We start from the raw sequence: 26,936 nt of genomic DNA, 5'->3' as shown, positions 1-26,936 counted from the left end.
ACTTAAAATTAAAAACAATTATGTTAATACGTCACAAGTAATAAAGTAACTATTATAGGAGTAAATAAATGTGATCATATGAAAAATACATTTGAACATTTATTTCTAAGTAGACGAAATTGTTTGACGTCAAATAAAAAATATTTTCTATCTCGCTTTATAGTTAAGAAAACATCTTTTGTTTCATTCAATTTATTATACTTCGATTTATTATTACGTTTATGGATTGTAAAGTTAGCTGAGGTTAGTTTATAGTTAGGCATTAAAAATGCGTCGAGCGAAACCGAAATATAGGAGAGGGTAACGTAACTATTAGAACAGCCATGAGATTCAGATAACGTTTAGTCTTCAATCTTTGTTATTTGCATTAAAACGTATTGTATAGCCTACCTAACCTCAATTAAATTTTAGATTTTTTATTAGCTTTGTTGCTAGTCGCTTTACCAGATTTTTTAGGTTCATTTTCAGACAAAGGAGTAGGAGGAATTTCTTTCCAGGGCTTTAAAATTGGCTGAGGGAGTTCCATGCAGTCGACAAGCGGGTTGGTAGCGCTGAGGCCTTCCATCACTCTGGGTTGAGCTTGATCCAGAAGATCTTCGTTGGCGCAGATCACACCAGCTAGCGTTGTTTTACGGATTTCCACTAATTGTTCTATAAGAAGAGATATTTAATGATAAGAACATTACGATGAAACTGGGGTGGTCCTCTGTACTATTTCTATATTTTTTCTAAGCTTTAATATAATATATAAAGTTCACGAAAAATAAGAATGAAGTCAAGTAAATTGACGAAATATAATAATTCATGTAGAATATCAAACATAATGTAACATTAAAGTATTTAGATATTAACATTTACATATATTTTTTTTAGTCATTTTATATTTTCGACACTTGAGTTTTTCTATTTTCGGTTTAAAAACGAATTATTATGTAATTTGTAATAAATTACCTTCTGTAAACCCAACAGTTTCATCAGGGGTTTCGTACCAGAACCTGTCGCCGACCTTTAGTCTTAGGAATTGATCAGCGATGAGGCAAGTGAGAGTCGGGCCTAGGAGGCGGCCATTGGGGTTCTCGGCTAAGGCTCCAGTGTAAAGATCTATATCATCAACGCTCCTGCAATTTAATAAAATTAGGTTAAATATAAAGCCTATGATTTGACTAAGACCGAGCTAGATTAAAAATATATTGCAGATTATTGATCTGTGGAAAATAAAAAAGTAAGACTTTTTGTTACAAAAATTGTCGTTACCATTATATATATATATAAATCCCGATTTTTTATTACGAATATATGAGGTACTACGATAAATTTGCCCTTTTTTCCTCGCAAGGTGACTCGTACTAGTAAATAATAGACAATAGAATCTATTCGAGCTCACTTGTAGATCTTGCCGATGCGGCTCATGGAAGACACGTCCAAGATCTCCGCCAAGTCGTCGAAGGTGCGCGGACGAGAGAAGCCGCAGTGCTGGCGCCAGGCGGGGTAGGCGGGCAGGCCGTGGTCGCGGCCGCGCTGGATGTTCAGCGACACGAGGTCGAGCCCGCACGGCAGCGGGGACGCCGCCGCGTCCAGCGAGCCGTTGAACGTGGCGCGCCGCTCGAACAGGTGGTCGCTCAGCTGCGCCATCGAATTTATATATCGTTGTTATTGCTGTGATCATATATAGCGCCGAGGCACAGGGGGCCTCGTGCCCTTTGCCGCCACGACATACGAGTCAGTCTCACAGGGCGTACAAATAGATGTTTCAAATAAAAATTAATGAAATATGACATTATTGCAAACACAACATTATAAAATAACACTTAGATAATAAGCTTACATTTAACAACAAGAAAAAACACACACACACACATACAATATCTTATCATAGTAATTTGTGCCGGACTCACAGGGAGCGATGCCAGTAAAATATACAATAAATATTGAATAAATATGTAGGTTTAATTAAATTTCGAGTCTTTACACTCGCTATTGACCAAACAATACGTCTCTGTAAATATATATAACAGTCAAGAACAATTCTCAATTAGCTGATGACTTGATCATTTACCTCAGCCGTGATATGAGGATCTACAGTGTGTACGGGAGTGTTAAGAGCGGACTTCACGGCGTATTTGGGCCCCTTATCCTGGTACAGCTCGTAGGGGTTGAACAGTATTTCGTGCAAGTGCGTGTAGCTTATCGTTCCTGTTTTGGCGTCTATATTGTGAATCAGACCCTGGAAATTAATATAAATTAAATTAGTTAATACTTATATCAGTGCTTTTCAATTGTCAAGTATTACAGGTTTGGAATGAGGATCCTACTAAGAACTCAATAATTTAAATAGGATTTCTAGAGAGAGAGATGACAAGATCCATTAATTGTTACTTCCACGTCTGTTTTGTCAGCAATATTATGATAAATATATATATAATAAATAATTTAACTAATAAATAGAACTTAGTAAGTTAAAATTTATAGAGTCAGTTTAACGTAACGAAATGTTATTAAAAATGCAGATATTTTGCTTCAAAACTTGTTTAGGTACATATATTTTTAATCTTTAGCAAAAGTTATGATATTTTAAGAGAGTCTTTTCAAGTAATACCGGCAGCAACGTGTGAGCAAATCTAAAGACAGCTGATGAGAAGTGGTTGGCTATACTCGGGTTCACAGTAGGGTCATACACGTCCGCATAGCCTTCCTCCTGCAACGTTAAGTTCAGGGACCACATCACGTCCTGACCTGAAGGAAATATTTGTTTTAAAACATATTCTGTTTTCTTAATATCGAGAGCATTGAAAAAAATACGTTTGAGAAGAGCACAGTGGAGAATAAACTCATATAAAGAAGAAGAACTATATTCTACTGTAGACGCTATAACGAAAAATTTATATACCAATTGTTATTAAATTAAACTGCTAAATTAGAGATGTACTAAGGGAGCGTTTTGTTGTCCCCGAGTGTGTAAGTAAGATGTTTTTTGTCTTCTGCCTGTAATTCGACCGACTCATTCACAACTCAAATCGGAATAAAGTAGAATTATTAGAATTATTAATAGTACAGTTCGAACTTATGTTAAATATTATAAAATATACTGGTGGCTTGCTATTTATTATCTACAAAAATTATGCAAAAGAAAGATATAATATTAATGATTTTATTTATTCTCATAAAGGTAAGTATAATCGTTAATTTTAAGTGTTTTTCTTATATTATTATCAAAAGCTTATGGATTTTTTCCTATAAAAACAATTTTGTAATCACCAAGAATTGCGGGCAGGAACTCAGCGTATGTGATGTGCTGCATTTGTGCTCCTAGTATTCTTCGTGCCTCCTGGAATATTATTTCATCGTCCCAATGGGGGTTAAGTTTTTTCAATATAAAGGCTAGTCTGTTGTGTTGGCGAGCCCAGATTAGATGCATGGTTGTCAAGTGGAGGTTTTCATTGGCTCGATCATCACCTAAAAGGAAACATTTTAAGTCTTTGGTATCTTCAAATGTGTACTCAGTCTGTGCAATTGATGCAGCTTGCTTTTTCGATTTACTTGTATGAACTTATTAAAAGAATGCAAAACTATACTCAGCGGTTGTCAGTATGGTTTTGTAAGATTTAAGTTTTGTACGTTTAAATACGTTGTTTAAGCGTACATCGCTAGTTGCAGTTTTCTTAATCAGAAGTACAGTTCAGAAATCATATATAGTACATCGCTAGTTGAATTTATTTTTAATAAGTATTTTGTTAAAACTAAAACAAGTGAATATTTAGTAAAATCGAAACATGACCTATCACTTTGAGCAGTGATTTTAGCCGATAACTCATTTTTAAACCATATCTTATGACCTAATTTTTAAAGGTCTAGCTTTTGTGTTTTCCACTATTTACGGCTCTAACAAACTTACCCGACTCGAAACAATAACGTCCCTTCGCATTCATCTCCACAGTGTTGCAACCGTCATTAGGGTTCATGGATGGCGGCAGGAGGTCCCAAGGTCCAAGCTTCAACATCCGTAGCTGACCTCCCAAGCCAGCACGTAGCTGGTTTGTCTTGGCTTCGGAAAAGCTGTAAACTGTCGAACCGTCCAGGAAAGCCGAGGCTTGGTTTAACTGTTCGCGTTGTCCTGAAAATAAAATGTTTCGTTAAACTTAGCCGTTTCTTTGTGACTATTCGTGAATTGTAACCGAGGTGTTGTGTTATGAATTTATACACTTTAATAAGCTGATTTTTCATTTTAGTTATTTATATTAGATATCTTTGTAATATGATGAACGTTAAATAGTTAATACTTTATGAGACTAACCAAATCGGCAAGTGGGCGCAGGAGCAGATCTCACAAACTCCATGCAAGTCAAATTGTAGTCTTGGTAAAAGGGATCCTCACGATCAAGCTTGACGGGAAAACACTCAGGGTGTACTGGGCCTATCAAATTGCAGCAAGAGATGGCACTACTGTTTTCACCTAAAATGTAATTGTGTTATAAAAGAATTTGTATCAATAGATTTCATTGGTCACAATATATAGGTAACTAATAATATTTATTAGACAGTAACTTTTATTTGTCTCATAGTGTCCAGTCTACTACAGGGTGGTTAATGTTTCAGACTGAGGAACCTCGACACTATACAGCTCTTGATCCCATATTTAAGCGAGAGTTTATTTAGCTGTTGGTTTAAACTCTTCGCTATTATAAATAGTCCTTTGATCGAGACGAGTACCGAAACAATGATCGTTAAATCAAAATCTCACATGGTAATAAAAATCTCGGGAAGTGTCAGGAAATTTCGTTAATATATTTGCTTGCGTCAAATTGCCGTTTATGATTACCATCACGCTGAACTGTTATGTCTGTGCACCTGACAGGGCCGGATCTACCATATGGCTTTTTGGGCTTCAGTCCAGGGCCTCGAGTAAGTCAAGTCAAAGTCAAAAATCCTAATTTTATTAAATTAAACAGATCGTATGGTTTGCAGCCCTGCGAATCCTGCAATTAATCAAACCCATTCAATTCATTTAATTCAAGTCTACGTTCAGGTGTGTCTTAGGTGGGCCCCTAAATGGTATTAGCCCAAGGTCCCCTAAACTCACGGTCCGACCCTGGCAACTGATAAAACTTTATATTTATTTGTGTGTCAATTTTCACCCTTAAATTTATTTAGAGAAATATAGTATTCTGAAGCCTGGTCTATGACTAAGCTAGATTCAGTGTCAATCTCACAAATATAATGAAAAATATTATTAGTAAAGCCATATGGTTCCGATTAATCTATAATTCTATATAATACTTAGGTTGTTATCTCAAGTGTTAAATTTTTTAAGTAGTTACTTCTGCCGTGTCGCATCGATAATACTAATCTTATTCCTAATGGCTGATGGTTTCATATTGTATTACAATTATAGGATAATTAATTGTCTATTTATACTAGTATTATTAATATGAAAGTCTGTCTGTCTGTCCTTATATCAGGGATGAAGTTTGTTATGAAGCAAACTTGTTCCCAGGGAAGGGCGTAAGCTATTATTTATACCTAAAACCTACGATCACCCTCCGCTAACACACGGGCGATAATTAGTCGCTAATCTTTAAACTAGATATAGGATATGTTTACATTCTTCAGATTTCGTTATTTATACTAACATAATAATAATTCATTACGTATAAACAAAGTATGCATGAAGAAGGTGCAATTGTGGTCATTAGAATTGCAAATTTCAATTTTACTTAACTGTTTTAACTGCTTTTATTATGTTATATAATTGAATACTAAATAGTACATGCTGAAAGACTATCGAAATAAAAAGTACTTTTTTTTAACACCTTCCCTTCAGATAAAGTTCCACACAAAATGGTAGTCAATTGGCTTCTCTATTCTTACCCTTGCTCAGAGCTGTAGCGGTGATGTCATGATCTATAAACTGTCCCCATACAGCCAGCATAACAGTGAAGGAAGAGTCATGGGCGTAGCTCGGCCGATGTACCGTAACGCTCACATCACGAGCGCTCGGTAATTTTGTGCCGTTGTTGCCTTGACGTGGTGAGCTGATACCTAATATCAAAACGTGCGTATTAGGTAGTATACTTGTTATTATTATTTTTTCATTTTCCAAAATTTAAACATTGTTTTATTAATTTTGATATTATTAAAATAGGCTTAGCAATTTTGTTTAAATAAATAATTGCTATTAATTTTAAGTAGGCAATTTATTTACATGATTTGTTATACGAGTTATGTTTTGTTTAAACAACAAATTTTAAAATTATTTCCTCTGTAAAATTATTATTTATATTTTTATCTGTAATAATTTAATAATCATATGAATTGTAATGAATTGTTTTTTCATTTGATTTATATTTTGTTTTTAAACAGTTGTCTGTATTCATCAATGGACGATAATACAAAACTCTGGTAAGTGTTATGTTTTTTTTTTGTGGTATGAAACTATAACTCGAATTATGCGTTAAAGCATTTATTAGCACGAGTGCGATCTTCCTAAACTGTAATGAAAGAGTATTTTACTTTAGACTACTTACCGTCACCGTAATCTGGTGGTATTACTCTTCTGAAGGGTGTGTTAGACGCTCCCCATAAGAGAGGATTGTTCAAGTTATTGCAACTGCCATCTTGTGTTCTATATTTTGAAAGCACGCAAGGTTTTGTAGGAGGACGGCAGTAAGCTGGCTCATTGAAGGAGCTGTTGGTTTGTGGACCAACGCCGACACCAGCTTCAATCGTGGTATCATCGGTTCTGAAATTGAAATGATATGTTTAATTATTTTATGATTTAACACAATATATTTACATCGCAATTACTTGTTTGAAGAAATTATATGTTTTATAAGTTATTTGATCCAACCGATTGCATTGAAATATTTGTACATACTGGGCGTCCATAATACTATATATTATTTATTACATGTATACAATAATACTTTTTAAATTTAAAAATGTGCTCTTTTGATAATTAAGTACCCCTGTTTTCCATAAGTATATAAATTTCGAAGATAATTAAAATTCAAAACATTATACCGCTTTGTAGGTATATTTTTATCTAGTATTAAATAACACAAAAGCCAGTATTAGGATCATGTGTCAGTTCGGTCAAGCGAGAAGCCAAAGTAGGCTGGATAGTATTTCGCGGTTAAATCATTGTCAGACGATAAAATAAAACGCAGCGGGTTATTTAAACCGTATGTATATACGATATTATTTCTAATTAAGACTAGTTAATAATTTCAGTCATTCTTCATCGATAAAATATTTAAAATAAATTTAAAATCATATATATAATTATATATTTATATGACGAAGAGTATTTGTGCATAAAATCTACTGTAATATGAAGGTAGATAATATTACAACGATACAAACGATGATGAGTGCAATTTTTCCTTTGCGCACAAAAATTTAGCAAAAATACAGAACACACTAATTTCCAGCACAGATATCCTAGTTCTTCGTCGGGTTCTCTGCGTTACACATAGCACCTCAAACAATTTTTTAAGCGGTATTTTGAAAAGGCTTTAAAGAGTCTGCACCTTTCACCGTCTTGTACCATGACCATGCTATGAATATACCTGTTTCGGAAATAATCATGACACGGACTACTAAGCCTTCCTAGTACGCTCACGGTTTGTGAGGGTGTAGTTAGCAGACTCCTGTGAGCTGCTCCAAAACTCTGTATCCCAAAGTACAAGTGATGGTGGTTAAATTATCAGAACGTAGCTAAACAGTAAGTAGAAAATAAACTTGGTATTTGGGAGGTTTTCATTCAATATTGCAACAAAGAACATAAGAAAGAAATAAGTCTATAGTCGCTATGATTGGTTTTGTGTGAAAGCCCCTTATGTGTATAAAATACATCAATGTATTCGATACGTTTTGTATATTGCGTATAAGTGAACGTTACCACTATAAGTAATCGATCCACTAATCAAATATACTTTTGACGTGATTTTAGAACTATATTAAGCCTACGATTTTATGAGGTTATTACATCATAATAATGCAATACGCGGCAGAGACTAAACCGCGATGGAAACATTTGGAAGTGGAAGGAGCAAATTATGCGTAATAAAAGAGACTCTTTGTAAGAGGGCAACGCACTTATCCGCGAAAGATATGGAAATATATATTAGCTATTTATTCTAAAACTGAGTGCTGATTGTACCATTAACATTATGATGTTGCAATTTACTTAAATACATTACTTAAATTATAATATAAACGGAGATCCTTTTTAAATATTAAAAACTGCAGCAAATCAGGTTGCACCGGTATTGTAGTCAAGATACAAAATAGTAAAGTAAAAGAACCTGGTCGTTCTGCAATCAAGTTAGTGCAGAATGCGATTGCAACGTTTGCACTAATTCCCCAGAGACAATACCCACAAAAGTAATGGAAAAATACATTTTCATTATCAAAAACTATAAATTAGTTATGACGTTTTTTGTTAAGATCGTGATCTACTTATTAATATTATTATATAATACGTAAATGATTGATAAATATTTAATTATTAGTTTGATTTTTGTCAAAATTTATCAGTTTTTTTTTGTCTCTGTACACCACCATTTTCCATCTCCCACTGACGCAGGTGACATCAAGTTTACGGACTTGTTTTAAAGATGAATAACTTAGAAACGGGAATAATGGCTATAGCGAATACATTTTTGGAAAGCTTGCAAACGACTCACGCTTATTTGCGTTGATCAGGTCCTTAACACGAGATACGCACCGTATAAGTAATTACACAGCTACTATGTGGTGTAATCCACGTTTATAATAATATTACAAATATAAAAGTAAGTCTTTCTGTCTATCTGTTGCTCTTCCACGGCCAAACCGCTGAGCCGAATTTGATGAATTGTGGCATGAAATTTTTATACCTAACACCAGATGACAAATCTCTAAAACGCGAGCGGAGCCGCGGGCGACAGCTAGTCAGATTCAAAGGAAAATATTCTGATTGGCTGTGAACAATATTAGTATTGGGATTTAAGAAAACTCAAGTGAAATACTAAGTAGGTACGAGTATTTCAGCGACTTTACACTTGATGAAGTCGTAGGTAATCAAACACTCGGTAAACGTTTTGAAATTTATGTGTGTGTTGCCATTATTAATAAAGTATAGTCAGCATTACTGAACGGGTGAATGCTTACCATTACTTTGTGTATTTGGAATGTTTCGACAAATGGCAAAACAGAAATTCAAAAGAACACTATTTATCGGAAAAATGCTCCGGACAATTTCGAAGACAGTCCGGACAATGAAATGGGGCAATGAACGGCTTGAATGATTCGTATAAAATTTAAAATAGGAACCGATTTTTCGTTAAACATTTTCTTAAAAAACATTATTACAATTAACTAAAATCTAGCAAAGCTGGCGCCTGGCAACTTGTATTTAAATATTATACACATTATTGAATATTATATCTCAAAATTATGTGAATTATTTATGTAAATTATAACAAAAGACCCCGGTTTTTTTAATTATTTACATACATAATTTAATTTATGGCGGAAAACCGAATTCAAACCAAAAAATGTATAGGTAACCATAAAATGACATTAAATATATGTATTAATTATACAAATTTTTAAATGTTTTCCATAGGAAATACTCCCATCGTCACGTCTTACAAACATCCTGCGAAGACCAGAGGTGATGGTGTTCTTCTACCATAACCACTATGGGATGAAAGGCTTTTAAATTGGTTAAAAAATAGGATTATCATAGTTTCGCGGAAATATATATGAGTGTGTTTTTTGTTTTATACGTTTCTATCTATCTATCTTAGTGTGCCGAAAAACATAACATTTTGAACGGTCTATTGTACGAATCTAAGATCAGGGTGCAAAGTTGAAATCCAAATTACCGAAAATCCTTGTGTAATGCGCTTTTTAAAATGAAATAAAGAACTTTATATGTTAGTTCTCTACATTTACTAGTTTGCATGTTTCGAATTTTGTTTCCTATTTTTTTTATTGGTAACACTAAAGCTCATCGATAGCTGCCGTAAAAAAAACGATCGATAAAGATTATTTAACTGATTTGGATAAGCTTTGTATCCGTCATCATATTTAATAGGCTATGCTCTATCTATCTCTCTCTGATTTTTTATTTACAAAATAATTAAAACAAACGAGTCAACTTTATTATATCGGTGTGTGTGACTGCTACGTGTGACACTCGCGAAACGTCATACAACTTTACTAGTGTGCGTGTACTTAGTGGCCAACAGTTTGAGGCGTTATACATATATAATCAAAGGGCTTTTGCTCATCGAGTAGAAATTAAATAGTAATGACTAAAATTCCTTTATAAATGTCGTGAAAACTCCTCATGGGTCGATTCAATTCAAAATATCAACCGAAAACTTGCTTGTACAGGAATTTAATAAATAAATTGTTAATTTTAAGAAACTATTACGGTCAAATGTTAATGTGGCATGCGTTTCATATTGTAATAATAATAAGTTTAGACATTATTGATTAATATTATTTGTAGGAAATTTATTTTTGAATAACAACAGATACTTAAGGAGTGACAAACACCTAAAACTGGTTTCATGGTTACTAAAACAGTATGGCAGCTTATAACCGTTTGAATATTTACGGTAATACATCGCAATATGGAGCTAAACTTTAGGGAAGCCTTCGGTTCATTAAGCTCTTGTGCATCAAAGGGTTTAATCGTGATGAGCTTCGAGTGAGTTTCGTTTGCCCGGCCGCACTTCAATCACACACACAAAAACACGACGTGGATGTCGATAATCCATCGATAGTCGTTCACATTAACTTTCGACCAATGTCGAAATTTTCTCGCACGAATATTATCGCGATGAGTGAACATATTTGGTTCGTGTAGTTATGAGTGCTCTTGATACTTGCGTCACATCTTACCCGTTATTGTAAGCTTATTTGGCAAAATAAGTTGAGGCGTTTTGATAACAAAATTTATAGTCTTATCAATTAACGTATTCAAGTTATTTTTGTTACATCTTCTTGACTTTAACTGTTTATTTTATTTTTTAAAAATATCTTTACATACCGTGTACTAATTACAAAAATAAATTTAAATAAAAAATACACAGATTATGACTGATCGCAGCATTTTTTTGTATAATTGGTTTTCCACAGGGGAAGATTGAACAGAGAGAATCATCTGGCATGATTATATTCCTAAAAAAAATATATTAATATATTAATAAATATAAAAATTATACAGATAAAAAATTAAATAATTACCCTACTGATTACGATCGTGCGAGCTTTATTTCTGTGTCAAATTTTAATTCCTTTTCTTAGGAAGAATAATTGTTCAGAGAACACAATATTAGCTTTGGATGAATAATGTTAATCTCTTATCCTAATTTTTAAAGTTTTTGTTATGATCAACTTGTTTTTTCATTTATAATGATGAAATCTTGCCCTCAAGCTTAATTTACGCAGCTAATATCATACATTTACATAGTTCATCTTATGTATATCGCAAGTATGGTTTTAATATTATTTAATATTTAATTTCTTGTCGGTTATTCTTGGTAGAAAGTACATTCCAAAACCGGTGTTTGCTTAAAAATTAATTTAATTATGTAATACGCGTGATGACGATTCAAGAGTCTACTGAAATCAAGTATATTTTGTTTTTTATTATGTAAGTTTTTTTTTTTTTACATAAAATACGAATTACGAATATAAAGACATTACCCTAGACATTTACTTAGTTAGATGATGACGACTTTGTGTAGTTAAATTTCATGTTTAGAAGATTATCTTTAATGAAAGCCAATTGGTCCAATATTCAGTACGTGCATTGTTTAATAAGACTCGATAAGCGAGTTGATCGCGTTTTATATCCAATGGGCTATAAGCCTTTAATTATACAGTTATATTGAGTAAGAAATTCAATCTGGTCTCAATAAACTGTTTTAATCGTTGTCCAATTTTTACTCTTTATTGCACACAACATTACGTTGGTTAAAAATATCCAAAATAAAAGCGAAATTATATAAAGAAATTATTTCAGATTAGGCCAACAAATACCTACTGAAGTATTAAAGACTCATAATATAAACAGTAAAATCTATGTGTTGGTCTACTATTGATAATTTCTCGACGGAAAATCTAAGCTTGGACCTCGAACCATGCGACCCTAACTAGACTAGATTAGACCAAAGATGCTGTTAACTATATGACATATTGAATAATATATGCGACTTGTGGTAGCCTTTCAAAGAAGCTCGAGAATATATACAATAGAAAGAATTACGCCCTCCTCATCTTTACCAACAAATTATTTGGTTCAAAATAATTACATGTTCAAATTAGAGAAGCAAACAAGCATCAAAAAGTCTGAAAGCCATTGAGTTCCTATTTACTTTTTCACATGTAATAAAATAAAATAATGCCGCGTAGACGCAAAAAAAAGTAATTAAAATTCTCCAGATTCGAATCGATTAACAATTTTCTGTGTATTCAAAATGTCAATACACTAAAATTTGATTTGTAAAATTCTTGTCTTATGTTTTAATGCTTAATTTGCGTCGTTTTCAAATGAAAAACTTGTTTTCAAAATTAAGATAATATTAAGAAGCTAATCTAAATGTCCGCATTTATCACTAATCGAATTAGAAAAATCGATGTTAATCGGCATTTTTATGTTTCAAAATAACATCCTTCACCTTCTTCATTTGCAATGATTGCATAGAGCTCTTTTTGCAATGTTCACTTGTACACAGGTCATCGGTCTGAAGTGGTCTAAACACGTTCGGTGACGCATATTCCCCGATACAACCTACATTACAGTACACTAAATTCTCTCACTCGTTTCAAAAGGCTGCTATAAAGTTATTAACTTTAGTACGAGTAGTATTTAAACGTAAAAATCCTAATTCTGCCGGAGCGCTACCGTTCTCGTGATGGAGACTTTTTTTAATGTATGTAGTTTTATTTTTGGAAATGTTATTATGCAATAAGATATTCGCTAGTGTAACGAAATGCAATAAAGTTTCTTTTACGAATTGGTTCACAGATCATTATTCGAGTTTTGTATAAGATTTTGATCCTTGTTTATTTTCCAATACCAAGTTAAAAATCTGAATGATTTACTCTGTTGCCTTATGTTTGACAATATAAAAAAATTACAAGTAATATTATCTGTATTCACTTACCCATTGACTAGTGTCCTTGTTGCCTCTTCAGCTGCGAAAGCCGATTCAGCTAGTGGTTTTACTTTATACGCAGTAGCTGCCGCTCGCTGTGCTCTCAGTGCTGGAGAATCATTGTCAAGGGGCTTCAGAGTTTTTTCTATCGACTTCCGTTTTTGTAAGGCATCTTGTCCTTTTAGAACCGCGGTTTCCAAATTTTCCTTTGTCAGCGTACTTCCTACCCATGCTCTCGGTGGGTGATCTAATAAAAGATACATTTTATTGTATTAATTAAATATTTTGTATCAGGTACAGGGCCGAATTCAGAGGAATTAAGAAAATTCGGAGGTAGAGCAGGTATTTAAGGCAACGCATTTAATGTAGTATATATTAATATTTTTTATAAATCATTACAATAATTTATAATATTTATGATTATTGTTTTTTTTTTTTAATTTGCTTTTTGTTGCCCCGTGACTTAAAAAAACTCTGTTTGAATCCGGCTCTGATCATGTATTATTAAATTAGTCTCAAATATGTGTGTTATATTGAATTTTTAGGTTCTAAACATTGCCGACTTCTTTATTAAAAATTGGAAACAGGACACAGACACGGAGGGCTTATGCGAAATCTCCGATAAAGCTATTTTGTAACAAACTCAAACTCACCGCAAGACGACTGTGAAATGTAAAAAATTTACATGAGTCATAAATAACTGTGATATGTTACACGCATCAAAAAAGCATAATCAATATAACAAAAACAAACTATTATAAATGAAAAATACTCTTTCTCTTTCAAGGACATACCACTGAACCGAATTAGATAAAATTTTGTATATGCTCCCATATTTCATGAAACCGTAAATCCCAAGGATGGACTACTTTTTGGATGGACCAACCCCTAATACTCGAGCGTAGCCACGGGAGACAACTAGTATGAAATGTACTTCTAAGAAATCGAAGTCTATATCTTTACATAGTGTAAGACTATAAACTATTTTATATAAAATATTTATAAATAATCATTCAAGGTTGTATAGCTTTTAGCTATTGAGTTATATTCAATCACAGAATTATATAAATGTGATGAATACTTTTTGGTTTGACATTTTTATAATAAAAGTAGAAGAAGAATATTTTTGAATTTGACATGGGAGTTGTTAATCTGGGTTGAAAAGCGGAAGATAATGGATGATTGTAACAAAAACTGGAAAAATAAATATTGTAAACTATATTAAATATTGTTAATTATTTGACGTTCCTATTTACTTGAAACTGGGTCTTCATCATCATCAATAGTATAAAACAAAGTCGCTTTCTCTGTCCCTATGTCCCTTTGTACGCTTAAATCTTTAAAACTACGCAACGGATTTTGATGCGGTTTTTTTTAATAGATAGAGTGATTCGAGAGCAAGGTTTTTGTATATAATACATAGACAATATAGTTAAGTAACACTGATAATTTTAAAAGTTTCTAATGTGATGTCGTAAATTTATAAACTTTTTGCGCTTACATTGTAAACGCTGGCTGAACCCTACTAGATAGATCAAAATTATGTACTACAGAATTGTACACCTCAAAAATGTCTATAAAAAAGTCCGCGATGGCATATATATATAAGATAACCCACAATAAACATTTTTTATCGTTTACTTTTTACGAGAAATAATGGATTATTTTTAAATTTTAAACAATATAGCATTAATCATTATCTAATTAGGTTAAATTAAAACCTTAAATAAATTGTGCATTCAATATAGATCAATATGGCCCTTTACAGCATGTAATTTAAATGAATATTTTCGAAGATATTACAAATGTTTTTTACATTTACAAAACTGTTTTTTGAAACGGTTATAAAAAAAACCGGTTTACTTTCATAGGTTCGAGAACTTACTATATTTACGATACTTTACTGAAATAATGTATATTCAACACTGGAGTCAAATTATATAATTTTGAAAATAGTCAACTTTATAATTTATTTGGATTAATTCTCCGTCACGGTCCGTGCTTATTTGTATTTAAAAAAAAAAGTTAAGAAATATTTTTAAATTATTTGTAACTAGCTGTTACCCGCGGCTTTGCCCGCGTAGAATATGAATATATTTACAAATTAACTTCAAATGTTACGTTAATGTAATACCTCTTTGTATACCACATTGGTGTGTATTTCAGCCCTTAGGGTAGAATATCAAGAAACCCTTAAATGCGAATCAACTCATTTTTAATCGGTAGCCTGAAAATAATATTTCATGCTTCTAGCTTAAAAATGACGGACTTCCAGACTAACCTGTATACGAAATGTCAACCCCTACTTTTTCCCTTTAGACGTAATATATCAAAAAACGCTTAAATACGTATCTACTCATTTTTAATCGGTATCCCAAAAATAAAATGTCTAGCTTTTAACTTCAAAAATTACAGACTTCCAGACTAACCTGTATACGGAATGTTAACCCTATTTCTCCCCTTAGGCGTAAAATATCCAGAAACGCTTTAATACGTATCTACTCATATTTAATAAGTATCCCAAAAACAGTTTTTGTTTTTAATTTAAAAAATGACGGACTTCCATAAAAACTTTCATCCCTTATTTCACCCCCTCAGAGGTAGAATATTAAGAAACGCTTAAATACGTATCTACTCACCACCGCAAGCGCTACGTTCCGCAATTTTTAAATCTGTAATATCTTCGAAAATATTCATTTAAACCATATGCTGTAAAGGGCCATATAGATCAATATTAAATCAACAATATATTTAAGGTATTTTATTGGATAAGGATTAATGCTGTATAGGTTAAAATCGCTTCGAAAATAAGCCATTATTTCTCGTAAAAAGTAAACGATAAAAAATCTTTATTGTGGGGTATCTTTAAGAGATAGACATATACCATCGCGGACTTTTTTATAGACATTTTTGAGGTGTACAATTTTGTAGTACATTATTTTGATCTATCTAGTAGGATTCAGCCAGCGTTTACAATGTAAGCGCAAAAAATTTATAAATTTATGACATCACATTAGAAACTTTTAAAATTATCAGTGTTACTTAACTATATTGTCTATGGATTATATACAAAAACCTTCCTCTCGAATCACTCTATCTATTAAAAAAAACCGCATCAAAATCCGTTGCGTAGTTTTAAAGATTTAAGCGTACAAACGGACATAGGGACAGAGAAAGCGACTGTTTTATACTCTGTAAAGATAACACATACTTTTAATTGAAATGTATGTATGTATGTTTATCTTTCAATATAAATATAATATAGTTATGTTGACCCTTATTCTATCCGTGCGAAGCCGGGTCCGGTAACTAGTTTAAAGTAAGATGAAATTCATACATATTATGATGCTTAAATTTTAGATAAGATCACTCTAATATATCATTATTTATCGTTAGCTTAATTCTATGTAATTTAATAAAAATAAGTCCGCGATGGCATATATATATAAGATAACCCACAATAAACATTTTTTATCGTTTACTTTTTACGAGAAATAATGGATTATTTTTAAATTTTAAACAATATAGCATTAATCATTATCTAATTAGGTTAAATTAAAACCTTAAATAAATTGTGCATTCAATATAGATCAATATGGCCCTTTACAGCATGTAATTTAAATGAATATTTTCGAAGATATTACAAATGTTTTTTACATTTACAAAACTGTTTTTTGAAACGGTTATAAAAAAAACCGGTTTACTTTCATAGGTTCGAGAACTTACTATATTTACGATACTTTACTGAAATAATGTATATTCAACACTGGAGTCAAATTATATAATTTTGAAAATAGTCAACTTTATAATTTATTTGGATTAATTCTCCGTCACGGTCCGTGCTTATTTGTATTTAAAAAAAAAAGTTAAGAAATATTTTTAAATTATTTGTAACTAGCTGTTACCCGCGGCTTTGCCCGCGTAGAATATGAATATATTTACAAATTAACTTCAAATGTTACGTTAATGTAATACCTCTTTGTATACCACATTGGTGTGTATTTCAGCCCTTAGGGTAGAATATCAAGAAACCCTTAAATGCGAATCAACTCATTTTTAATCGGTAGCCTGAAAATAATATTTCATGCTTCTAGCTTAAAAATGACGGACTTCCAGACTAACCTGTATACGAAATGTCAACCCCTACTTTTTCCCTTTAGACGTAATATATCAAAAAACGCTTAAATACGTATCTACTCATTTTTAATCGGTATCCCAAAAATAAAATGTCTAGCTTTTAACTTCAAAAATTACAGACTTCCAGACTAACCTGTATACGGAATGTTAACCCTATTTCTCCCCTTAGGCGTAAAATATCCAGAAACGCTTTAATACGTATCTACTCATATTTAATAAGTATCCCAAAAACAGTTTTTGTTTTTAATTTAAAAAATGACGGACTTCCATAAAAACTTTCATCCCTTATTTCACCCCCTCAGAGGTAGAATATTAAGAAACGCTTAAATACGTATCTACTCACCACCGCAAGCGCTACGTTCCGCAATTTTTAAATCTGTAATATCTTCGAAAATATTCATTTAAACCATATGCTGTAAAGGGCCATATAGATCAATATTAAATCAACAATATATTTAAGGTATTTTATTGGATAAGGATTAATGCTGTATAGGTTAAAATCGCTTCGAAAATAAGCCATTATTTCTCGTAAAAAGTAAACGATAAAAAATCTTTATTGTGGGGTATCTTTAAGAGATAGACATATACCATCGCGGACTTTTTTATAGACATTTTTGAGGTGTACAATTTTGTAGTACATTATTTTGATCTATCTAGTAGGATTCAGCCAGCGTTTACAATGTAAGCGCAAAAAATTTATAAATTTATGACATCACATTAGAAACTTTTAAAATTATCAGTGTTACTTAACTATATTGTCTATGGATTATATACAAAAACCTTCCTCTCGAATCACTCTATCTATTAAAAAAAACCGCATCAAAATCCGTTGCGTAGTTTTAAAGATTTAAGCGTACAAACGGACATAGGGACAGAGAAAGCGACTGTTTTATACTCTGTAAAGATAACACATACTTTTAATTGAAATGTATGTATGTATGTTTATCTTTCAATATAAATATAATATAGTTATGTTGACCCTTATTCTATCCGTGCGAAGCCGGGTCCGGTAACTAGTTTAAAGTAAGATGAAATTCATACATATTATGATGCTTAAATTTTAGATAAGATCACTCTAATATATCATTATTTATCGTTAGCTTAATTCTATGTAATTTAATAAAAATAAAGGTAAGATTCGTAATATCGTGTAATATATTATTTATAAAATCGGTAAATAACATAACGCTAACACCATAATATATATCTATGACCATATATATATATTAAAGTTTAAAGGTGCTTAAGTATATTTTTAGGTTCGTAAAAATATAAAATAAGCCAAATGATTTAAACTATTTCATTTTGAGTCTGTTTCAGTTCAAAAAATTCAAAAATTCCATTATATAATTAGGTAGTTGAAAATAATTGGTTTTTGGTTTGAACTCGCCAGTTTAATCTGCAAAGAATCCACTAGGCCAAACCAAGGCCATCTCGGCTCGTAGATACGTATATAAGTATCACGTGATACAAAAATAAGATTATAATATCATTATAATGATATCATTATGATGATCAAGTTATCAGCACCAAAAATTTAAATAAAACGGAATAAAAATTACATATAAATACTTTAAAAATATACGTTTTTAAAACTGTATGGCTGGCTAATGTCAGAGAGTATTATATGAATAGTTATAATTTAATCATAAGGTAACATCACTCATCCAGCAGGTAACAGATTGGTAGTTTTTAGAGATAGTCTAAATCAATTCCTAAACCAACGACTTATTTACGCCATACTGTCACTGAATACACCTATATAGAACGATTCTTTATTATATTCATCCATATGGTTAGGAATATTAAATATAATATTTGCCAGTACGCTAGAAGGGTATGTTGTAGTAATGTCTGTTTAACTCTGCAGTAATAATCAGTATCTTGTGTGAATATTAACTAAACAATACTAAGAACTTAATTATACACGTATACTATTAATTTTATTGATTAATTATCGTTTATGAATAACACACAAATATATTTATGAGATGGTTTTATACAGAAGGTTAACCGGTATTTCTAGGCACGCGCCAATCACAAGGAGTCAATCAAAAGTAGTTCCCATCACATAAAAAATGTTCGGTTAAGTTTTATATTAATGCTAATATTTTATTAGCATTGATTTATATAAAAAATAATATGAGCTTAAAATATTAAATGAACACGTGTTTATTTCTTTTATATGTCAATCATATGTGACTAATCTAATCTGACTTTGTAAGTCAACAAATTGTTTTGATTATTTAAAGTTAATTAACATTTATAAATCGAAATTAATGTTTAATTTTTTTATACCAATCATTCACAATCAATTCGTATTTCAATAATATTTTCTTTCAATTTTCACCGGAAATAAATCTCATCATTAAATAAAAAATAAATTTTGGTTTTAACAACGGTAGAGTCTGCTTGTTGAGATTCGTTCGACGGAAACATCTTATTAATTAAAATAATTCCTTTAATGTCGCTAAAAAAAGTCGACGTACAAGTAAGATGTTAAGAAGATGGTGTCTTCTAATTCTTTATTATAAAAAGACCATAGTCTAAATTCCAGTTGACAGAAGTTAGATATCAAACATGTCATAGATAGCCCTATTAAGTTAATGAGTAGTATCACGTTATGGTATCATATTATGTATACCCAATAAGAATATCTCTTCATTTCCTGATCATCATTTATAAATTATGAATATTGTATAAAAAATAAACATGGCTTAATGGGATTTAGCTATCCCCATTTAATCTTATACTAGAATTAAAGAACAAATATATTTGTATAGAAATAAAAAAAATATAAAAATATAACTCTTCATATATTTATTAACTAGCGACTCGCCGCGGATTAGCACGTGTGTACGCAATCAAATTTATACTCTACAGCACTCAGGAATAATGTCCCTTTCTACCCATTTTTAAGAATTGAGTCAGTTTTGGAGATTACACCCTACATACAAACAAACAAACTTTACTTCTTTATAGTAATAGTATAGAAAACGTGAGAATGAGTTCATTAAACAACTTTGTTTTACTTTGTTTAAAGTAAACCACGAATTCACTCATATATAGTCGTGTGTCCAATGTTTTTCAAATTAATGTGTGTCAAAATGTATTCAATACTCTTGTAATAAACATTACTTGCTATAAAAACGATCCTTTATTAATTTATAAATAAGAGAAAATCTTTATACTTTCTTGTAACAAATATTTTAGATCGAATATTCTAGAAAAATCTTTTATATTTTTAAAAGTATCTGTAATGATTAGAATATAAGTAAATTATGCATAATTAATAAAACGAAAAATGACTATTTTTTTAAGATAAAGAGAACTTGTCACTTACCATTCAAGGGCCAGCTCTTGTTTAGCAATGGCTTGAGGTCGTCATTCAGGGTGTAACTCATTGTTAAGTTGACTGTCTCTGTGCTGTCATCTGTGCCCAGGCCGAGGTTGTACGAGATGGTCACCAGCAGCGAGATCGTTAGTAGGACACTACTATATTTAAGGTTGCATTAAAGTATTTTTAAATATATTTCATTTAATTATTAGTTTATTTTTAATGCTTATATTAATTTCGATGTTCGAAATATATTATCCAGTTTAAAGTCAAAGTTATGATTATGCAACGGCTATTTCTCCTCGCCATTTGTTGCTGAAGAGAGTTTTTGCAACTTTTAGCTTTTTAGTATATTAAACGAACTGGGCTAATTAATATTAAGCAGGTATTGCGATATTATCGAAATTCTCGAATGGTCGCTAGCGGATAAAAAAATCTAGGTAAATAAATTGATCGAAGTGCTAAATACTGTGATAAATTATTAAGAATAACGAACTTAATTATAAAGGCAAAACAAAAATATTTTTCAATTCATTTTAAGTTCAATGCAAGAATCATCTTCGAATGTAGAATAGAATAGATGAATATTGAACATATATATTCATATATAAGCTTTTGTGTGTTGTAAGAGCTGATTTATGATTTTATTGGTGTTTGACTCTATTAATTTAGATATTTAACATCAGTCAGACGTCACGCGGTTGATCTTCTTTACATCAAAAACTATTACACATCGCTTATTGATAACACTGAATTCAAAAATAAATTTAATTCCAAATAATGAATCAGACCTTGGAAAAATCACAACTTTCTTTAACAAAAAACTTCCGAACTTTAAATTTTAGGCGACCTTAGTATACAAACGCAAATAAAAAAAAAAATCTGTCCCCTAAGTTCGGGACATCGTGTTGGACACTTTACTAACAACACAGTTGACTCTTGGCAAAATTTCTGTATCGATTATCATTGATATTTTTTGTCGTTATAAAAATAGATTATTTTGATTTTGTTATATTAGATGACATTAATATTTGTTTTATGAATTTATATGCTACTTTGAATGGAATAGTTGTGTTTGAGTACAGCGTTATGAGCTATACCGTAGAAATACATAATTAATCTTTGTTTTTATACATACATCGAATCAGCCACACTAATAATTACAACTACATTATGTACGTACTACGACTGCATTATGATTACCACAGTATTCCTTATTTATACATGTAATTTGATGAGCTTATATTTTATATGTTATATACATTATAAAATTTCAATAGGTAATCAACCAAGGCAAAAGTTATTGTTTAGCAGTATTTATTTTGTTACCCGCATAGTTTGGTACAACTTTAATGTTAATCAATTTAACTAAGTAAAAATGTCATCATGAATATAATTTAATTTCATGCGTTACCGATACGGTATGTGGATTACCTAGACATTTGTGCAAAAAATTTAGCATATTTTTGTCGCTTTTAAAAACAAAATAATCACACAAATTAAAAATGATTTATAGATATATAGATTTATGAACTCGATTCTAAGTGAACGTCTACGAGTTATCAGATAGAAATATATTTTTTGCCAATAATTGTGTACAAGCTGCGACAAGAATCAGAGTAGCGAGATTCTGTCTTTATGCCCACGCTATATGGCAAAAATAACACAAGATTGGCACGTTCGCATAAATATACAATATATTTCGGAATTGAATATTACATTATTATGGTAATAGATGTTTATGTATATATTATTATAATTAAAGAGATTTATTGTTAAAATGGTGTAATCAGATCGTTTCTTACACCTCTTTTTAGAATGTGAGAACACAATTATAAAACCCTAAAACTAAATATTATAAAAAAAGTTAAGTCAATTAATAGTACTCTAACGTCCACTGTCAATCAAACTGGAGTTTGACTATTAAATTGAATTCAACATAAAAAACTCAGTTGCCTGAATTTGCACGTCATTTTTGATTACGATTCACGTACCGTCTACTGGGGCGTTTTAAAAATATCCCATAAAGATAAATATTTACTTAAATTTGCAACTTTGATGACAAAGTTTTCGAATATATTTTAGTGTTAAACGTATTCTTCATTATAATTTTTTTTTTTTTTTGTTAGATGTGGCAAACGAGCAGGAGGCTCACCTGCTGGAAAGTGACTACCACCGCCCATGGACATCCGCAACACCGGGGGGCATTGCAGGTGCACTGCCGGCCGGAGAACGCTCTTTTCTTGAAGGTTCCCAAGTCGTATCGGTTCGGAAAAACCGCCGGCGAAAGCTGGTTCCACAGAGTGGTTGTGCGAGGCAGAAAATGTCTTAAAAATCGCGCTGTTGTAGATTTTCGGACATCTAGGTGGTGTGGGTGATATTTTGAATTTTGGCGAGATGTCCGAAGGTGAAATTCAGCAGCCGGGATTAATCCGAACAATTCATCGGAACATTCCCTTTGATAAATTCTGTAGAAGATGCAGAGCGATCCAACATCTCTACTGCTTCATGCTTGATCGGGCTTGCTTCGGGCTTGATCGTCGATAATTCGAGCCGCTCTACGTTGGATACGGTCGAATGGAAGGAGCTGGTACTGGGGAGCACCCGCCCAGAGGTGAGAGCAGTACTCCATGTGTGGCCGAATTTGTGCCTTGTAGAGTCTTAGACGATGGGCCAACGAGAAATACTGTCTTGCCTTGCTGAGCACACCGAGCTTTTTTGATGCCAATTTGGCTTTGCCTTCCAATTGACCGCGGAACTGAACGAGGCTTGAAATATCGACGCCAAGTATTCCTATACTAGCTGTGGCGGCTAACGGAATGTTCTCGAATAGTGGAGATACGACAAATGGTGTTTTTTTAGCAGTTAACGCGCAAACTTGCGTCTTTTTGGGGTTGAAATGGACTAGGTTTAGCCGACCCCTCTTCGAGACTTTGTTTAACGAAGACTCGATTTCAGATACAAGTTTGTTCCGGTTTGTTTCTTCGACGTTTTCCCAAGAAATATTAGCACGGCCGGTGTATGAGGTGTCTACGGTGCTATCGTCTGCATAGCAGTGAATGTTACTGATTTGCAACAAGTCATTGATATGCAGAAGAAACAGAGTGGGTGATAGAACGCAGCCTTGTGGAACACCAGCATTGACGAATTTTAAGTCGGAGCATGCACCGTCGACAACGACTTTGATGCTCCGATCTGCCAAAAAAACTGGTAATCCAATTGCATAATTTCCCGGGAAGCCCATAGGAAGGAAGCTTCGAAAAAAGCGCTTTGTGCCACACGCGATCGAAGGCCTTCGCTATGTCCAGACTGGCTGCTAATGCCACCCCCCTGCTCTCAACTGCTTCCGCCCATTTATGAGTCAGGAAAACTAGAAGATCACCGGCTGAGCGACCCCGGCGGAAACCGTACTGGCGCTCGCTAATCAGCTGGTACTCCTCTAGTTACCGCAGGAGCTGGCAGTTAATAATGGACTCCATTACCTTGGAGAACAAGGAGGTGATGGCTATAGGCCTATAAATGGACGGGTCTGAGCGGTTGCCCTTTTTAGGGATCGGATACACCAAAGCAGTCTTCCAGGAGTTCGGGACGACGCCGAATGCATAGGATTGTCGGAAAAGACGCGTTAAGACCGGTGCCAACTCGGGAGCACAAGTCCGTAGCACGATTGGAGGGATGCCATCGGGTCCACTCGACTTATGAATATCCAAGGAAAGAAGTGCTTTACGAACTGCACTTTGCCGGAATGTAACCTCCGGCATCGTGGTATCACACCGCGGGATAGTTGGTGGTGACTTTTCTCGCTCATCTAGAGTCGAGTTCGCCGCGAAGAGAGAGCCTAAAAGATCAGCTTTCTCCTTCGCGGTATGGGCCAATGACTCACCGTCTCTGTGTAAAAATGGAAAAGAGGGCTGACAGAAATTCCCTAAGACAGCCTTAGCGAGAGACCAGAACGCACGTGTTCCTGAAGGGAGGCGCACCAGTCTCTCGCCAATTCTGCCAATGTACTCCGTCTTCGCCTTAGCAATCATGTTTTTGAAGGACCTAGAGGCAGAGTTATATTCCTTTCTGAATGCGCTGGTATTTATTATAGATTTTATTATAGATTGAGTGAATGTAATGATCATTAGAAAATAAATAAAATATTTATGAAATCGTGATCCTTGCAGAAGTCGATGTTTAAAATAAAACAAAATTGGGGGTTCATTCAAACGTAACATAACGCAACTGAGATGGGACAGTGTCTATAAAACGTGAATTTTAACCGGGGACAGCATTGTGACAGTGTATATCTTCACGGCCATCTTTTCGACAAATACAACGTAAGAAAACCTTCGTGTCAGATAAAATTCTGCCACTTGTATAACATACATTGTAACAGCGTGGTGGAATAATCTTTAAGAGGAGAGAAGTTTTTTGCTAAGCAGTAGAACATTAAAAAACTTTGTATGTGTTTATTACATAAATAAACGTCGAACATACGTACATTAATAAAACGCAGATGGCACATTGGAAACTCCGAAGCCTTTTCTGATAGGTCCTTGAGATGCTGGATTCGAACATATAAGTTGGGGGTACCAGCGGAGTTCTCTCCGAGCTGGTTTGAGATCTCTGCATCTTGATTTACCTAAAAAGAACAAGAGTCACTATATAATTGGAGTTCTTTCTTTTCTAATTTATGTTTAGCAAAAATATATAGGTATATAAAATTTGTTTATGTCTCAAATATATAAATATAAAAAAGTTTGCAGATTAGATTAAGATTTTTTACCTACAAATATTAAAGCTTTAAGACTCTAATTAGAATATTTTTTCCAGTAAGATTGTCCAAATGTATGTCATATAACTGGTCGAAAAAGTATACTAATACGAAAAGGAAACCGCACATCCTTAACATATTCATATTAAGATTTCTACGAGATTATAAAGGCTATCGAGTTTTTCGAAAATTGCAAATCGATATCTCATATCAACGATTCGTAAAATTCAAATTATGAACGACCTTGACTAGTTCCGGGCCCGGCTATGTTTGAGAACAAGTTTTTGATATTTTTCGAAACAAGTTGTCGAGATATACTCATATAATTAATAATGATAACTTTTTAATCTTCAGCCTATTATCTACATAACTCTAGTTGCTGATCGTTGCTGTTCTGTTGGAGTTCGTTTCGTCGTCTTATCTTTCGTCGCATTTCGTAAAACTTGTATTTGAACATTGTTACAACAGTTTCAGTGTACTCTGGCTTCTATCTTTAATCCTTTGATAACAAAAAACCGACAGCTATCATGCTGTTATAAGGCGCTGGCTCATTTAAGAACGAGAACACGTATTTACCAGTTTTTTTGTACTCTTTTACTATATAATATATGTTTATGTATACAAGGCATAAACATATATTATATAGATATTAAAATACTAACATAAATAAGTGTACTTATTAAGGATAAAAATATCCTCTATTTTATTGATTTTTCCATATTGAACTGTCAGCTGTTAAATTGATACTTAAAAATTATTAGCGTTGTTTAAATTAAGGGCTTTGTATATCGATACAAGTGAAAGGATCAAGCATTTCATAATCCCATGATATAAATCGGATAAATGTTAGTGCAAGTACTCTTGTAAAGTAAGTTCTTGAGATTGGCCGCCATCGTGGCCCAAATTCCGCCAGGAGAGCGATTCTGTAAGAATCCACTTCGTATCTCACTCGTGTAATGTTGACATCCGACCTACGGTGATATAGGTACTATTTTGATATGTTTTAATTTTTATAGTCAACGTCACACATCATATTTTACATTTCACGCTCGTGTTTTGTGGTGAGTTTCGAGTTTGTTCTTACAAACTACCTGTACAAAACTACGTAATTAGAGAATATGGACACGAATAAACACAACATAATATCATCCGGTTTTATCCGGATCTCAAAGCGCGGATTTTCTCTTCTGTTTAATAAATATTAATTGTAAAAATACAATTGTTTATTTATTTATTGAAACGGTAATGCCAACTCTTCAATAAGTGATTCTGTTTCAAAATGTAAATACCTAAATAAATTTTACACAGTTCAATTATTGTATTATAAAAACAAACATTTACACATTCTATGAAGCATAAGGTATGCATCTAGATTAAGACCTAAGTCGACAAAAAATACAGAGCTTTTGAGTTTTATTATAAAACAATATAATCATGGAATACGCTTCAGAAAAAGAAAAAAAGTAAGGGAATAAAAAAAAATTAACGCCTGTGATTAGACGAGAGTATTTAATTCCATGACTGAGGATATATTATTCTCAATAAT

The 26,936-nt window shown here is 32.7% G+C and overlaps 2 protein-coding genes across 4 annotated transcripts in view; one reads left to right on the top strand and one right to left on the bottom strand.

Annotated features, from left to right (window-relative positions):
* The window catches only part of Obsc (Obscurin), a 415,125-nt gene that overhangs the window by 239,920 nt on the left and 148,269 nt on the right, over nt 1-26,936 (top strand). The gene's annotated exons all lie outside the window — the stretch shown is intronic.
* Cd (cardinal) lies at nt 19-25,271 on the bottom strand. Of its 2 annotated transcripts, none has more exons than XM_026636883.2 (13): nt 25,118-25,271; nt 20,638-20,789; nt 13,167-13,404; nt 6,522-6,736; nt 5,866-6,036; nt 4,292-4,450; nt 3,893-4,111; nt 3,256-3,453; nt 2,597-2,733; nt 2,057-2,224; nt 1,385-1,623; nt 952-1,118; nt 19-651 (listed from the first exon to the last, which is right to left on the bottom strand). In XM_026636883.2, exons 1-13 carry the CDS (start codon nt 25,246-25,248, stop codon nt 401-403), a joined length of 2,445 nt encoding a protein of 814 aa, XP_026492668.2. In that variant the 5' UTR covers nt 25,249-25,271; the 3' UTR covers nt 19-400. The 2 variants fall into 2 exon arrangements, with proteins under 2 accessions (XP_026492668.2, XP_026492669.2); XM_026636884.2 differs by having other exon boundaries at nt 20,638-20,786.

The sequence above is a fragment of the Vanessa tameamea genome, chromosome 2, assembly GCF_037043105.1.
Source record: "Vanessa tameamea isolate UH-Manoa-2023 chromosome 2, ilVanTame1 primary haplotype, whole genome shotgun sequence".
Lineage (NCBI taxonomy): Eukaryota > Metazoa > Arthropoda > Insecta > Lepidoptera > Nymphalidae > Vanessa > Vanessa tameamea.
The sequence above is the reverse complement of the archived record's forward strand: the minus strand, read 5'-3'. Positions and strand labels throughout refer to the sequence as shown.

Bases quoted from the DNA above. Each gene is read 5' to 3' on its own strand.
- Cd (XM_026636883.2), bottom strand. From the start codon at position 25,248: ATGCAGAGATCTCAAACCAGCTCGGAGAGAACTCCGCTGGTACCCCCA. The intron at 6,037-6,521 runs GTAAGTAGTCTA...TTTTGATATTAG, and splicing joins ACCACCAGATTACGGTGACG to GTATCAGCTCACCACGTCAA. The intron at 3,454-3,892 runs GTAAGTTTGTTA...GTTTCCTTTTAG, and splicing joins ACGTTATTGTTTCGAGTCGG to GTGATGATCGAGCCAATGAA.